General features: G+C 34.8%; 1 protein-coding gene across 1 annotated transcript; it reads right to left on the bottom strand.

Annotated features, from left to right (window-relative positions):
* Positions 1-3,011: 3,011 nt before the first annotated feature.
* Positions 3,012-13,292, bottom strand: CNPY1 (canopy FGF signaling regulator 1). Its single transcript, XM_090049909.1, is given in 5 exon segments — positions 3,012-3,582; positions 7,016-7,088; positions 10,874-10,970; positions 12,726-12,920; positions 13,186-13,292. Coding segments are annotated over 4 exon segments (354 nt in total). The 5' UTR covers positions 13,189-13,292; the 3' UTR covers positions 3,012-3,582; positions 7,016-7,029.
* Positions 13,293-14,306: the final 1,014 nt, after the last annotated feature.

The following is a 14,306-nucleotide window of genomic DNA, read 5'->3' as shown; positions in this document are numbered from 1 at the left end:
AGGACCAAGCACAATGGGCCCTGATTTTAGTTGCTACAGTAATACAATTAATAATGACAGTACTGATTATAAAGATAAGGACTACAAGGAAAGGATGGTACTGGTCAGAAATGAGATATTAAGGTGATTGCATGCAAAACGTTGCACAGTGTTTAATCTTTATTTTGCAGGGGCTAGCCTGCTCATGAGCCTGTAAGTCACACTGAAGACTCTATGCCTCTCCTTGGCTCTAATAAATAGTTGCTGGAATTGGATGTTTACTACTAAACAGCTGACACTATTTTAGATTTATTTGGCCCTCACCAAAGATCTGAGCAGTGGCAACTTTGTGCTGCTTCAGTGCTTATGTGACATCAAAACTGGCTGGGGTTCAATTCCAATAAAATGGAGCTTCTCATTAGCAGAACATACAATTGATCAATTTCTCTCTCTTTCACACACACATACGCACACGTTCGTGCACCAGATAAATAAAAACACTGACAATTTATACCTTGTCCAGAAATGAATCATTCTGAACTCTCACCTTTCCTTCAAGTCACATTTAATATGACGGTGACGATTTTTACCATTTGAGAAGCACTGCCACGCTGAAATCTTTTCTTTCTTCCTTCATTAATGTCTGTGTCACCTCAAGGGTTGTTATAATTCTTTATTGGCTGTTCTTCCAGAATGTGCTTTAAGAAAACTTTAGCTGGTCGAGAATGCTGCTGCAAGGTTACCTAGCAATATAAAATGTCATGAACATGCTGGATATATATTCCTTCTGCTCCTCTGCCACTAAGCCAGCTTCTCATAAAGTTTGAAACTGATATTAATATTTAACTTTTAACTCACAAGATCTTTCATGGTCTCAGCTCTGCTTAATTAGCTGACATTTAGCTCCCTCTATTCGATAGCACACACCTAAGGTTCCTTGGGTACCAGTTTATTAACATTCCCCAAAGTAGCGAGAAGCGGCGGTTACCAGATTCTTTATCAGTAGATCCTGAAGGCAATGGAATTTATTGCTGAATGCCATTAGACCAGCCAATTCGGTAAATATGTTTAAAGGCATGAAGTCATCCTTATGTTTCAAAGTGTTTTGGTCTGTTTAAATGAGCTTTGTGAATTGGTCTCTCTCTCTGTTTTAATAAGGAGCCTTGTTGAAATGCTCCTCAAGAAAGGTGCCGAATTAACTTCTATCATATTAAGCATAGTTCTGCTGTTAATAAACACTCTTAGAAGACTACAAGATGCTGCAATACTTCTGCACGTAGATATGATTCCCATGAAAGCCTTGGAGTATAGCTACTCCATCTTACATTTATTTTCTACCTCCTGTGCTCTTTCCTTGCTGAATCCCTCTCTCCCTCTACCTTTTATATGATCTCAGCAGGTGGTTGATTAGACAATATCAGGTGTACGCCATTTTTAAATTTACACTTCGCCCACAATAGCGAACCATATCAAGATAATGCGATCATTTCCCCTCTCCCGCACTCTCCTAACCTCCTGGGAGACGCTTGTCTATTCCCCCTGCCATGGCCTGACTGAAAGCCATGATTCTGGATGCTGCCTGCCTTACCTGGCTCAGGGAGGTAATTCAAGTAATCTTGCCCTACATATAGCTGGATTTACCTTTGCCAGCAGCACATAAATGTAAGAGTAATTATTAGAGACTAACATAACTTAAGCTATCTATCAACGGAATAATATTAGTACTAATTACCTACTTAAGCTACCATAACGAAATATGCTGTGTTATGGATGTGTATGATATAATTACAAAGCATTTCATACAGTTTACTACGTAAGTGCTATTAATATTTCATACATTTGGATTTATGGAAAATTAATGTATATTAGAAATAACACACGAGTTAATACTTTGCTCGTGATATTTTGACAAAACAGCTTCTTATGTCAATACAATACAAAGTACTGCTGACTAATATGCATTTTCCAAAAACTGTATTTTGATGAAGCTATCACATGTGTGAGCAAATGTCAGACCATGGAAACAAATATGAATAGAAAATATGACTAGTTATTGAACAATCTTGTTTTTAGGGCTTATCTTAGTAAATAAAGTATTGATCTTTCCCATTTGGGACCTTGGTTCAATTCCACTTTTCATTCCTAAGTGAAATGAATTTAGTGGCCTCAGCTCATTCCTACTAATCCACATTAAAAATAAAATCTGTCACAGCAAATTTGTTCTTTGCCTTGTAGACTTGACAGAAGAGGGGGACAAAAAACACCCGAACCAAAACAAAACCAACTACGAAAAGCAAAAACTTAATTTCAGCAGTGTCATCATTGCCGTTTGGTTCAAGTGGACACTGCTCCATCCCAAGTCAACAGAACTAGCCCCGCTGCCACCAGCCAAGCACCTGACCTTGGATTCTTACAAGCCATCTTCATGCTTTTGCTGACCTGAGCAGCAGGTAAATTGCACCTTCCCTGACACCTCTGCAGCCCCTGGACTTCATTACGGCAGGACAAGAGAAGACTGTGGCACAAGGTCAAGATATTTTTCATTTCTTTTTTTCCCTGAGTTTTGGAAGGCCCATGCATTTGAAAAGCAAAAGGCTATCAGAGCTGGAAGCCAAACTTTCTATATATAGTAATTACAGTGAATTACCTTTTATTGGTAACTAAGAGGTAATATTTCAGTTGACGCTCAGCTACCATAGTAAGCGTATATATAACTGCTTGAGCCTCTACTGATGGGCTCAAGTACAGCTAGGATGACTTTATAGTCTGCTAATTTATAAAAGATAACATTTATAATTTAGAAAGGATGCAGCTTTATTAGATATGACATTTCTCAGTGAACAATAAATTAGTGTGTGCTACAGAGAAGCTCAAAGATTTTTAAGGGCATTATGATACTAAAATGATAATTTGCTTTACCGTCTTTTCCAGGGTGGCTATACTGAGTCTCGGGTGTGGTCTAACACTGCGTCATTGCAGTAACACTGACATAAACCTGCTTTGATGCGGTAATGAATCTGGTCCATGTTTAATCACCAGTGTGATAAGGAATAAATATGATAATCGTCCAATATTGTCTGCACTTTGAAATCCAAAAAAAGACTGAGCACGTATGTAGAAAAAAGACTGCGCACATATGTAGAGATATGCTCATGATAACAGTTTAATATCGAAGGCCCATATTCTGGCATTGCAGTCTAACTTCAGCAGAAATAGCACTGACCTCAGCGGCTGTACACATGGATTGAGGACAGCACATAACCCTGGATGCATAGAAACCAGCAGACAGGTAGTCAGAATTTCCTTCATATCCTGTACACAGCAGTATCATGAATGATTCCCAGAGCTTATCCAGCAAAGTATAAGACAGTATCAATATTTTAAAGGGGCACTTAAAAAAACATATCTGTCTGAAAATATTTACTGAGTACTGCTACAGACAACATAAAAGATTACTAGAAATGAAAAAGGGTTGAAGGATATATTCTTCTTTCTAGCCACTTAGGTGTTTACTTTGGGTGTTTGAGAGCATTTTGTTTGTAGACAGTTGCCTTGTTTCCCTAGAAGTTGGTTACTTTTCTCTGATGTGGTTATAAATCCTTCCTATGGTAACAGGGGAGAGAAAATACATTTTAAAAAAATAAATACAAAATAAGATTAAAAAAATTGTGATATGATACCCTATACCAATGTCAGGATCCGTCAGTTGTATTAATTGAATCCACCTTTGTCTGTTTTCTTAATTGACTAGACTTCAAGTTGACTGTGTCCTTTTATTGTAACACATTCATAGACTAAAAACATTATAAACTTTGGACTAAATTCTACCCAAATCAACAAAATTGGGCAACATGAAAGCAAGAGAGGAATCTGATATTTTCAATTTACTTTCACATTCAAACAAAGATAAGGAGACTTTTTCTTGCTATATGTATCTAAGTAAAGCCAACAGAAAACTCATCTGTTCATAATTCATAGTCAAAGCATTTGGAAAGCAACCCTTTTTTTCAGATCACTACTGAAGTCCTCAGCTTGGTAAAAGCTGATCAGTTTTACACTTTCAATGACTAATGAAATACAGATGTAGTTTAAAGTTTTTAAAATAGTTTTAAAGTTAATGTACCATTTCTTTGTTCTACATGGAATATTAATATGTATGTTTATAGTTCAGGTATATTACTGAAAACTGAGGAAAATGTTCTTTCACTATGGAAGCTATTTTCCATTCTACCTAGTACAATTGCTGTGCTACTTTCAAATTGTAACATATTCTAAACTGTTCTATAATATTGAATTGGCAAAAGGAGATTTCAAAAAATATTCCACATTAGAGAAACAACAAAACAACTTCTACAAATATTAAGGACCCTACAACAAAACCCTGTGAAATAAACTTGCAGGGTCAGATGTCCAGCAGAGGTAAACTGGCACTGCTATGCTGGCTTCAGTGACGCTCTGAGAATTTACATCAGCTAAGAATTCTGCGCCATGGCTTAAGTACTTGATTTTCTAAATTAAAACATTTATAAATAATTTTAGGAGACATTTGTTCATACATTCCCAGATACGTTTTAGTTATTATGCATAATACTGAATGTCTGTTTATATATTCATAGGTCAGTCAATTTGCAACAAATTTTTAAGAACTCTTTTTAGATTAAAACAATCTTGTTTTTTCCTCTAAACATTTTACTGAATTTTTATAATGTTTTGAATGCGCTATCCTGATTACCTACCAATCCAACTAAGCAATACAAGTCTTTCACAATACTGAGACGCAGCCAAAATTCTTATTTTACATGCTATGGAGCATACTCCACACAACTCCAGTTACATCTATGTGTGTTCTGCACAAAGAATGAGTGCAAAATAAATCTATGTATATTTGATAGTCACAGACGAACTCGTTTTAACAGACTTTTTCTAGAAAATGAACATTGTTGATAGCTAGACTACTAATATATTTAATAGCTACTCTTTAGGAAAAAAATTATAAACTACTGAGAAAAACTTTCTGCTATTAAATCAATAGTTTGCCCTAAAAGCAAATGGCCAGATATACCATACCCATGTAAAGTATGGGATGGACACTTTGGTATTTCTGCATTAATAGTTTCCATTAAAGAAAGTCATTGCACTATTATTGCTATTTAAGATACTGTTTTGTTATAACTGTTGATTGCAGACTTCATGAACATTTACAGCATGGTTCAACAGTGCTCTGATACATGATAAAATATTTCTCTATTCAACGTTTTGTTGTGCATAAGTTCCAAAATTTGCATGGAAATTTTATGGGAAAGGTGCTTCAAAGAAACTATACAAACTTCATTAAGTTATATAATTTATAAAAGAATAAATGTTTGGAAGTTTTCCACTTTCATCAATAGGGGGAAAAGAAGGCTAGCAATTACTCTAAACTATTTTGAAAGTAGTCAAAAATACATAGGGATCAACCATTCGTTAAAACAAAGGAGAGAAGCACAGTAGCACTAACGAGTTTACTAAAATGGCTTCTGTTAAGCAGGAATTCTTAACAGTCAAAGAGTAAATTCTTTTACAACCAGACTTTGAATTTGTGAAAATCAGCACAAATGATAGAGTATCTTGGGATATCATAAATGTTACGTATAGACACAAGAGTGAATATGAATTGCCTGTTAAACCAAGGGTCCTTACAAAATCATGCAGACCTTAGCTTAAATATTGAAAAGTAAACCATCCAAAGTAATAAGGAGCCCATGAACATTTAAAAATGTAACAATAATAAAAAAATAGAAGGCTTTACAGGGGCAAGAAAGACAGAACATCAATATTTGATTACACAGGAAGAATGTTTGTGATTGTCATCTTACTTTACTCTGTAATCTAAGTAGTTTATCATTTCTATAGCTCAATATAAGTAGCAGGTTCTTTGCAAAGACCTAAGGAAAAAATGTAGCTCGTTACTAATGATTTGCATGGGTACATGTTGTTTAATGTATATACATTTTAAAGTAAAGGTATAATTTATTAATGAGAAGAATAGCTAAGTTTTTTGCAGAACACCTCCACCACTGAAGCTTCCAGGATTAAAATTACTTAGTATCTTAAAATACTTTCTACCCAAATAACTAGTGGCAAGTGTTAAAGCATAACACTTGGATACCCAGATGGTCTTTTTTCCTGGCCGCTGATTATGCATTCAACAGAACAACCAGACCTTTAAAAAAATACCATAATGTACCATAACACTTCCCATCTTTGAATCTTAAATTCAGATTTGTTTAGCTAAAGCATTTTAGGGACTAGATCCCCTCCTTAAATAATATGAATAAATAAGATTTGTGCAGTAAGGTGTGATGTGACATCCTAGTAAAACATTTAAGACTCTACAAAATTATCTAAGGGCTCTTTTTAATTGAATCATTATCCCATTAAGAGCTATTCAATGCAGATTATTTAATTATTATCCATCACAAAAAGTCACACATAGAGTTTACACAAAAATACATATTAAAGCCCTCTGAAGTCAGGACGTGGCCAGTGACAAGTGCACTTGCACAAACAGATTCCAGTCTTTTCCTCAGATACTTCCTCGTTCTTACTGCCACAGTCGGAGCTACACGTGGATCTCACATGGTAGAACGGGCCCCATTAAAGGTACATTCTGGAATATTACCAGTAATGCAAAAATATTCCATATATGCAATTTGATAAATTCTGGTTCGTGTGATATTTGACATTGCTGTTGCTCGACTTCATAGTGTTTAACTGTAACTTGAACATTAAATTCAAAATAAGATTTTCTTTAATAAACTGACTTTTTTAAAAGAAGGGGGTTGTGGCCCTAATTCTGTCAAGACATTTGGAGGCATGGACCCTTCCATCCCTCTAAAGTCTCACCAAATTGTGAACCAACACAGCCCATTACAGGAGAGGGGCTGACTGCGCTAATCTCTGGGTTTACTCTGTACCTCTGCATCTACGGAGTGAAAGACGTATGAAATGACAGAACTGTACAGTAGAATGGACATGAAGACCACATACAACCTACCTGATGTCTTTCTTTTATCCCATAATCTTGTAGATGGTATCATATATATTAAACTTTTTGGAAATGTAACATGCTGCACATATAGAAAACATGTAGTTAGTTGTTTATGACTGTTATATCTTTTAGTTTTAGTAAATGATCCTGGAGAGCAGTCCTTGGTGGGGACTAACCACCTGGAAAGTATCAACTTGCAAAACATAGCTGTGTGTGTTAGACATGTGCAGAAAAAAGGCTTATACATCTATTTACAGTAGAAGGCATTTTTTCAGTCTTGCATACCAAAAAAAATTGGCAACTAGCCTAAGCTCAAACTTTCAAAATAAGCAAATAAGTAACTGTATGACTCAAGTCACCTTTGGGATGAGACCAAGATGGGGATATTTTAGCCAAAAGAATAATTTTTCAGAGTTATGAGCATGTAAAGAGTAATAGGAGTCTCAGTGTTACTTTAATTATAGCTTTCACTGTTAGCAAAAGATACAATATTGTATTGTTTTCCAGTGACAAATCAACTGGCACTAGTCTATACATTAATATCATCCTTTGCTGGCTGGTTTCTTCCGTCTTATTGGTCTAAATGAATTTCTATCATAACTCCACAAAAAGAATATGACTGAGAAACCAGTGACATGTCAGTGTTCCACAATTGTATCTTTGTAAAACAAAAAGTCCAGAAATAAAAAATGAAAACTTTTATCCAGCATCTAGTTGTATCTAGACTTAAACCAACGCTTTATGCTTTCATTGGTCAAACTAGAAATTTGAACTCCTTGTTTAAAGCCAAAAAGATAGTAGCCTGTTTGAGATGTAACTCCTAGATTTTTGACAGGTAAAAAATTGTAGATACAAAGGTGTAAATCAGCAGTTTAGGACTCCCGGTTAAATAAAGAGACTGTCTACGTGATCAAAGAATACATGACAGTAAACCATTCTGTCCTTGGAAATATCAGTTTGATCATTTAAAAAAAAACTTCACTGAAGTTTCCCAGTCTTTTAATCAAACAAGAAACATGACTATTGTAAATGCACATGTACAGTCTGAAGGAATGTTGCAACTTAAGGACAGAACTAAACATGTCTTGTGGGTAGAGCTGCTTTTTAAAATGTGCATGGGACTCCCATTAGTGTCATCTTTCTTCACAGAAAGGATACGAAACTCTTTAATATTTTACTTTAGTATACTACAAAAGGGACCTATTTGCTCAAAACAATACTAGAAAGCTTGTCACAGGTCACAAGAGTAAGTCAAATTCATATATTTTTCTTTGTGAAACAGAATTAAATTAAATTAAGTGAACAAAACCAATAACTATTTTAATTTTACTTTAAGATAAAATTGTTAGTGCTAAAATCCGAAATTGTCCCATGGCAAGTCTTTATATATAGTCATTTGGGCCAGTTAATATGGTAATTTTGACAGAAGTATTATATGGTATTTTGAATTCATATGTACAACTATGAATAAAGAGCCAATAGGTGACAGTAGGATGATAAGTCTATAGTATCGCTTTAGTTTAACATAGTAATGACATTTTACACTGTTAAGATAGATAAGAATTGATAGTATGGCTTTAAAGTTTAAGAGCTGTATCTTTTGTAAGATACGTATAAATCCACAATCCCTGCACGTATCTTCACACAATTTCAGCAAATCACAGTTTCCATTACCACAGAGTTGGATGCCAAATTCCATGGAAAAATCCAAGCAGCGTTTTTTCCTGCCATTCAGATATTGCAGTATTATCCATGCTATATTAATTAGGGAGACTTTTTCCTCTAAATTTTTCATTGCAGTTTACTACATCTCTTTTTATTCCCTACTACAGATTGTTACATTTAGTTGTTAAAGTTGAGCAGAGTGGGGGGTTTTTAAGTTACTTATCTTATGTTATGTTTACCTTTCACACAATTTTGTTACTTGTAAAGTGAGATGATGTATAGAGCGGTAGATTAATTTATATAACTGCATTTCGTCACTAGATACTAGGATTTTTTATCAATGACTATTATCATTGTAGGTTCTCGAGTCTGAAACTACAAACATTTACATTGTTTTCCTTATTAAATGACACCGTATTCATCTGTATCAACTCCTGGTTAGAGGAAAGAATACTCAAGTTTCTTTCTTTTGCAAAGCATTTTTTTGTATTTCTTCAGGTAGGCAGGACCCAGCCCTGTTCACCCCCTACACATAAGCAGTCTTACCTACTTCAGTGAGGATACTCATGTGAGTAAGGCTGGGACACAAACATGAAAATCTTTTCTGCTGTAAATTATTGAAGTGACAATGTCTGAAGAAATGCATCCAAAATAGGAGTAAATAAGTAAGTCTAAACCCAATAAAATAATTTAAAAAACAAAAGTGACTTTTTTAGAGTGTCGTATTCAGGAAAGTGTTTTCAATAGGTGGTGATTTAGCATAAATTTTAGCATAACTTTGACTAGTATTTTTACAGTATTATTAAATGGGCTAAAAACAGCAGACTATTTTACAGCAGGGTTCCAGGGAATTACGACAATAGCCAATGAGGTGAAGAAACCTACCCAACTCCTAATTTGTTTATGAGAAAAATGGATTCAGCTGATGATTATTTTTCTACATCATCCTATACATATCTTTACTTTTCATCTATGAATGGCCAGAGAACTTTTTCTTTAAAAACTACAGCCTAAAATATAATACCATGCATTTTGGAGAAGTACTAGCGTTTTGAGAATTATTAATGCTAGTCTCTTCATCTACAATATTAATAAGATCAAATTTAGCTCAGTAACTACATCTAAAGCTATAAAAGAAAATCAAAACTTTCTGCATAGCTGGCAAAGAAAACTTGAGCCTGTAGAATAGATTTCCAGTCTCCTAGACTGTACTTTTTTGCAGATGTTACAGGATATTCTGACACAAGCAAACATAGATAGATGGATAGATACTCATTTCTATAAACTTCTAACAAGTCGACTTCTACCAATGTTACTAGTCTTTCTGTATGTGCTTCTTACAGTGCAAATAATAAAAACATGAAACCTCCAAAAGCACATACCAATATTATAAGTATTGATTCTAAGATCAATATTTTCATGCATATTCTATCACTAAGGAGAGCACTTCCAAAAGGGATGGTCCAACAGTGCTAAGCACATTAGATGATGGGCTTCTTGGATTTAAAAATGGTTCTATAAAATAAAATCACATTGGAAAAGAATCCAATGTATATAAAAGGTATTCATATTTTAAATAAAAAAAAAATCAAATGGCATTTATACAGGATTTTCTTTTGCCACTGGTTCAAGTTTTTAAAAAATAGTCAATTTGAGAGCAATACAGTTTGTATGAGAAAGCAAATGTATTTAAATACATTATCTTTTCTAATAGACTATAGTGTTCCTGCAGTTTTATGCAGAATTCCTCGCTGACATCAGTAAAGAGTCTTAGCTAGTTTATGCCCCGGTGTTTTTAAGCTATATATTTATTGCTCCTATTTTTCTTTGCAGGCTAGAACTAACTACTGAAGTCCAAAAAACTTTTGTGTTGTATTGCAGAAGGGTTTTTTCCATTCCTTGCTACAGGATGGCAAAGCAAACGCAGAGTGAAAAGAGTGCTGAGCACATTCCATTAGGAGGAGAACACACTGCACTGGATATGGAGCGCTACAATTATGTTACGTTAAAATGTGTGAAAAAATTAAAAGCAGACATTAAAATCTTTTAAAACAACCAGTTTTTTGAAAAGTTGTGCAATGTCATTGCTTATTCAGCTACTGAACGCGTCTCCTCCAAAGTGGTTTGTTGCACCAAAGCAGTACACTAGGTTTGAAAAAAATGCTGTAGAGAGAGCACATGTTACATCAGACACAGTACCTGATTTTTCACTGCACAGCTTGTCAGCTAGATAGTCTGCCTCCTGGGCGATAAGTGAGAATATTTCATCTTCATACTTTTCTACGATACTTTCACACTAGAAAAATAAAAAAAAATGAAAAATATATACTGTGCCTTTCTACTGCTGTTAAAAATAAACAAGACTGCTAACCCCAAACTGTAGCAATACAGTCGAAAGAACCACCTTGTTTTCATTTGCACTTCCTGTTTTATACAACAAAATGATGAGTGTAATTTTTCAGAGAATTGCCAATGCAAGATATTGAGGTTTAACTCAAGGCCAGCCTGGCTGTCTTTTCAAAAATACATTCCCAGGGTAAGAAATCACTTAAAGATCATATTTTACTCACTTTGGAAAGAACAGCTTTCAACAGAAGGTACTAGAGTCATGGAATTGTTGCTTGAAATTTCCATCAACTAACCCTCTATTTTGTGTTATTACATTAGTTTTTACAACGTGCAAATAAATGAAGCTCTGTGACCAAACTAATGCATCTTTGGCTTTGCAAAAGACACCACGATTGACAGTTATATACCAAATTATATACTCAGCCTTTTAAAAGCTATTGGTAATTCACTTTAATGATACAAAATGGATTTTTGACATCTTGAACATGATTCAGTGCTGCTGGTGAGGCACAGTGCCGGTGGACTGTACCTAAAGAAAGGTTGTGCACTGAAGTACTGCATTAACTACAATATCTTTGGGGAATCTCGAGCGCAGATTAGGAAGGACGTATTCTCCCCAAAACATCACACTACAGGTTAATTACTAAACAATTAGGAGAAATCCCATTAACTGGATTGCAATTAAAAGAAAATGCACTAAGGAAAAATCTGATTTAAATATGGAAGTTATAAAATCCACAACAAAAATATATATTTTATCTTTCTCTAAAAATTAGAATGTGCCACATCAACGGTAAAATTAAGCTGCTTTATGTCAACATTTTGCAGTGCTCAGTTACTCTAAAACTGAGCTATTTTCTTTACTTTTTGTGAAAATTAAAGCCACTTCATGTACACATGGCTTTATTACATGGGTTTGCTAGTCTCATGATACTACTTTTGTGGTAAGCTGAATATTGAACTGTATGTAAAATCAGATCTAGCAAACCACTGTCCATTTCATTATCTTATGCACCCCTTTCTATACAGTGTGTTTCCTGAAGTTAGGAAGATGTTTAATGCATACACAAAGCATATTTATGAAGAAAAAAATGGCATTAAGCCAGCTACCACACTTCAGCATTTTTAACTCAGCTCTGTTAGCATTCTTGAGTTAGCTCAGAGAAATCTGTCTCTACTCAACAAGGCCTAAGAAAAAAGATGACACCATCTTCCATAATCTGGCTATAAATATCTGAAACTACATTAGTATTAATTTGGGTTTTTACCCAACCCCACAATTCACTTATTTCCTGCACAGAAAACACTCATTTATATTTAATCACTTTTAAAAATTCCCGAAGTAAAACATAGTTAGAACTGTTCTAGTTTGGGAAATTTGTAGCATGTAAACATACAGCATAGTCCATGGTTAACTTTTGCAACTAAAGTGTCATCTCGAAATGTTTTATTCATATTTATGAAACACTCAGCAGATCCAGATAGAGTTCTAAATAACACTAACACACAATACAAACTGCATTATTACCTTTCAAAACACTTAAGTTGAAGCACAAGCCAATACAGAGCATATTAGCATATATTAATGTTATTAAAACAATGTGTTATATTCCCAACTTTAGTACTTGAAGTCTTTTATCATATACTAATAACATTTTAACAGTTAAAAATAAATAGTTACCAATGTGTTATGTTGGCTTACCGCAAACTTCAAAGCTTTGTAAGCATCAGAATAAAAATAGATTTTTTAAAAATCTGCAGAGATTTTCTCATCTTTCCTAGGAGCAAATCTCTTGAAATGGGCTTGAGGATCCACTTGCAGTTGGTTACCATTCAATCTATCACATATATTTTCCAACAATTCTGTTGAGACGGTCTCTGATTTTGCCAAAGGAACCTATTAGGGGAAAAATGATTTTTTTCCTTATTATAAATAAAACCGAAAATACCTTTAAGAGATTGTGTTAGACAGACATATCACAGACAGAAAGAGAAAAAGAACAAGTGCACGTTTCTTAATCTGCATAATTGTTGACATATATTCTATTACATACATAATTAAAAATGTCAGCTAAAGCTAAGGTGACACTTTGAAAAATTAAACATTTAAAGTTCCCATAAAACATCCCTTTTATGCTGAAACAATTGTAGAATGAAGTTACCATATTTTAATTTGCAAACATATTGCCATTCAAAAAAGACATACAACACGCAGGAGATAAACAGACTACAGTTGATGTTCTCTCGACATAAGCATGCAGGATTTCTTGCTTGAGTCACTTAGTTTCTTTAGTTGAAGCAGAGTTGTAGAAAGTCTTGCTTTCAGTTGGTCTGTCTTAGTTGCTGTTCGTCAACTCAGATGCAGCTGTTTAATACCTCCCAGGGGTTTTGTGAAGAAAATAATAGCTTACAAAATTTAACTTCTCCCAGGTTCTACTATTTCAGCTTTATTTTCGAACAGCTGGTCCATGTCTTTGTCCATTCCCTTTCCTTCAGAATTAAGCAAGAATTCAGCAGAAACATTTAGACACTACCTACATACTTAGTGAGAGTCTCAACAGCTAGTGCTCCAGGGGTCAAAGAGCACCCCTCGCCCTTGGTAACCGGGACAAAAAACTTCTCTCCCGTCTAGACAGGTCAAGGTGCAAGATGCTCCTATCCCTGTTGCTTCTTCCGGAAGGGGGCGTGAACTGAAGCCAAGTGCACAGTAAACAACAGTGCTGCATCCTTAGGCCTTTAGAAGATTTTTCTCTCCACCCTCTGCTGATCAAAGTAGGAAGTTTTCATGACAACCATAGTCAAAGGGACTGAATCACAAATGAACTCGATTTCTGCTATGTTGATATATCCAGTCTCCATTGTCTCTTTTCAGACACAGTATGAACCCTTCCGGTCTCAATGATTACATTACAGAAGCACTTTCACATGTGTGCTTCATTTACACAAAGGGTTTTCTTGCTTCACCACCATCTGGCCACAAATCAGATAAATAAAGGCAGGAGAATTAAAATTAAAGCCTAGAGGTTTTTTTTGCCTTCTTAAACTAGGCCCTATTATGAAATCCTTCCCTCCCCCAACTTCATTCTAGATGTGGAATCTACTTTTTATGAAACCTGGGAAAAGCAAAAAAGGGCATGAGTCAAACAATGCATATGTGGGAGGAGAGAAGACTTAAATGTTTAGTCAAAAATGTATATTTGTAGAGTTGAGCAGCCTATATTACAGTAAGGATGGCTTTAGATAAACGGCATTTTGCTTGGAAAATTATTCTTTTCAGTGGGAC

This window comes from Crocodylus siamensis, chromosome 5, assembly GCF_052110815.1.
Source record: "Crocodylus siamensis isolate JL-2025a chromosome 5, ASM5211081v1, whole genome shotgun sequence".
Taxonomy (NCBI): Eukaryota; Metazoa; Chordata; order Crocodylia; family Crocodylidae; genus Crocodylus; species Crocodylus siamensis.
This window is presented reverse-complemented; position numbering and strand designations above follow the sequence as displayed.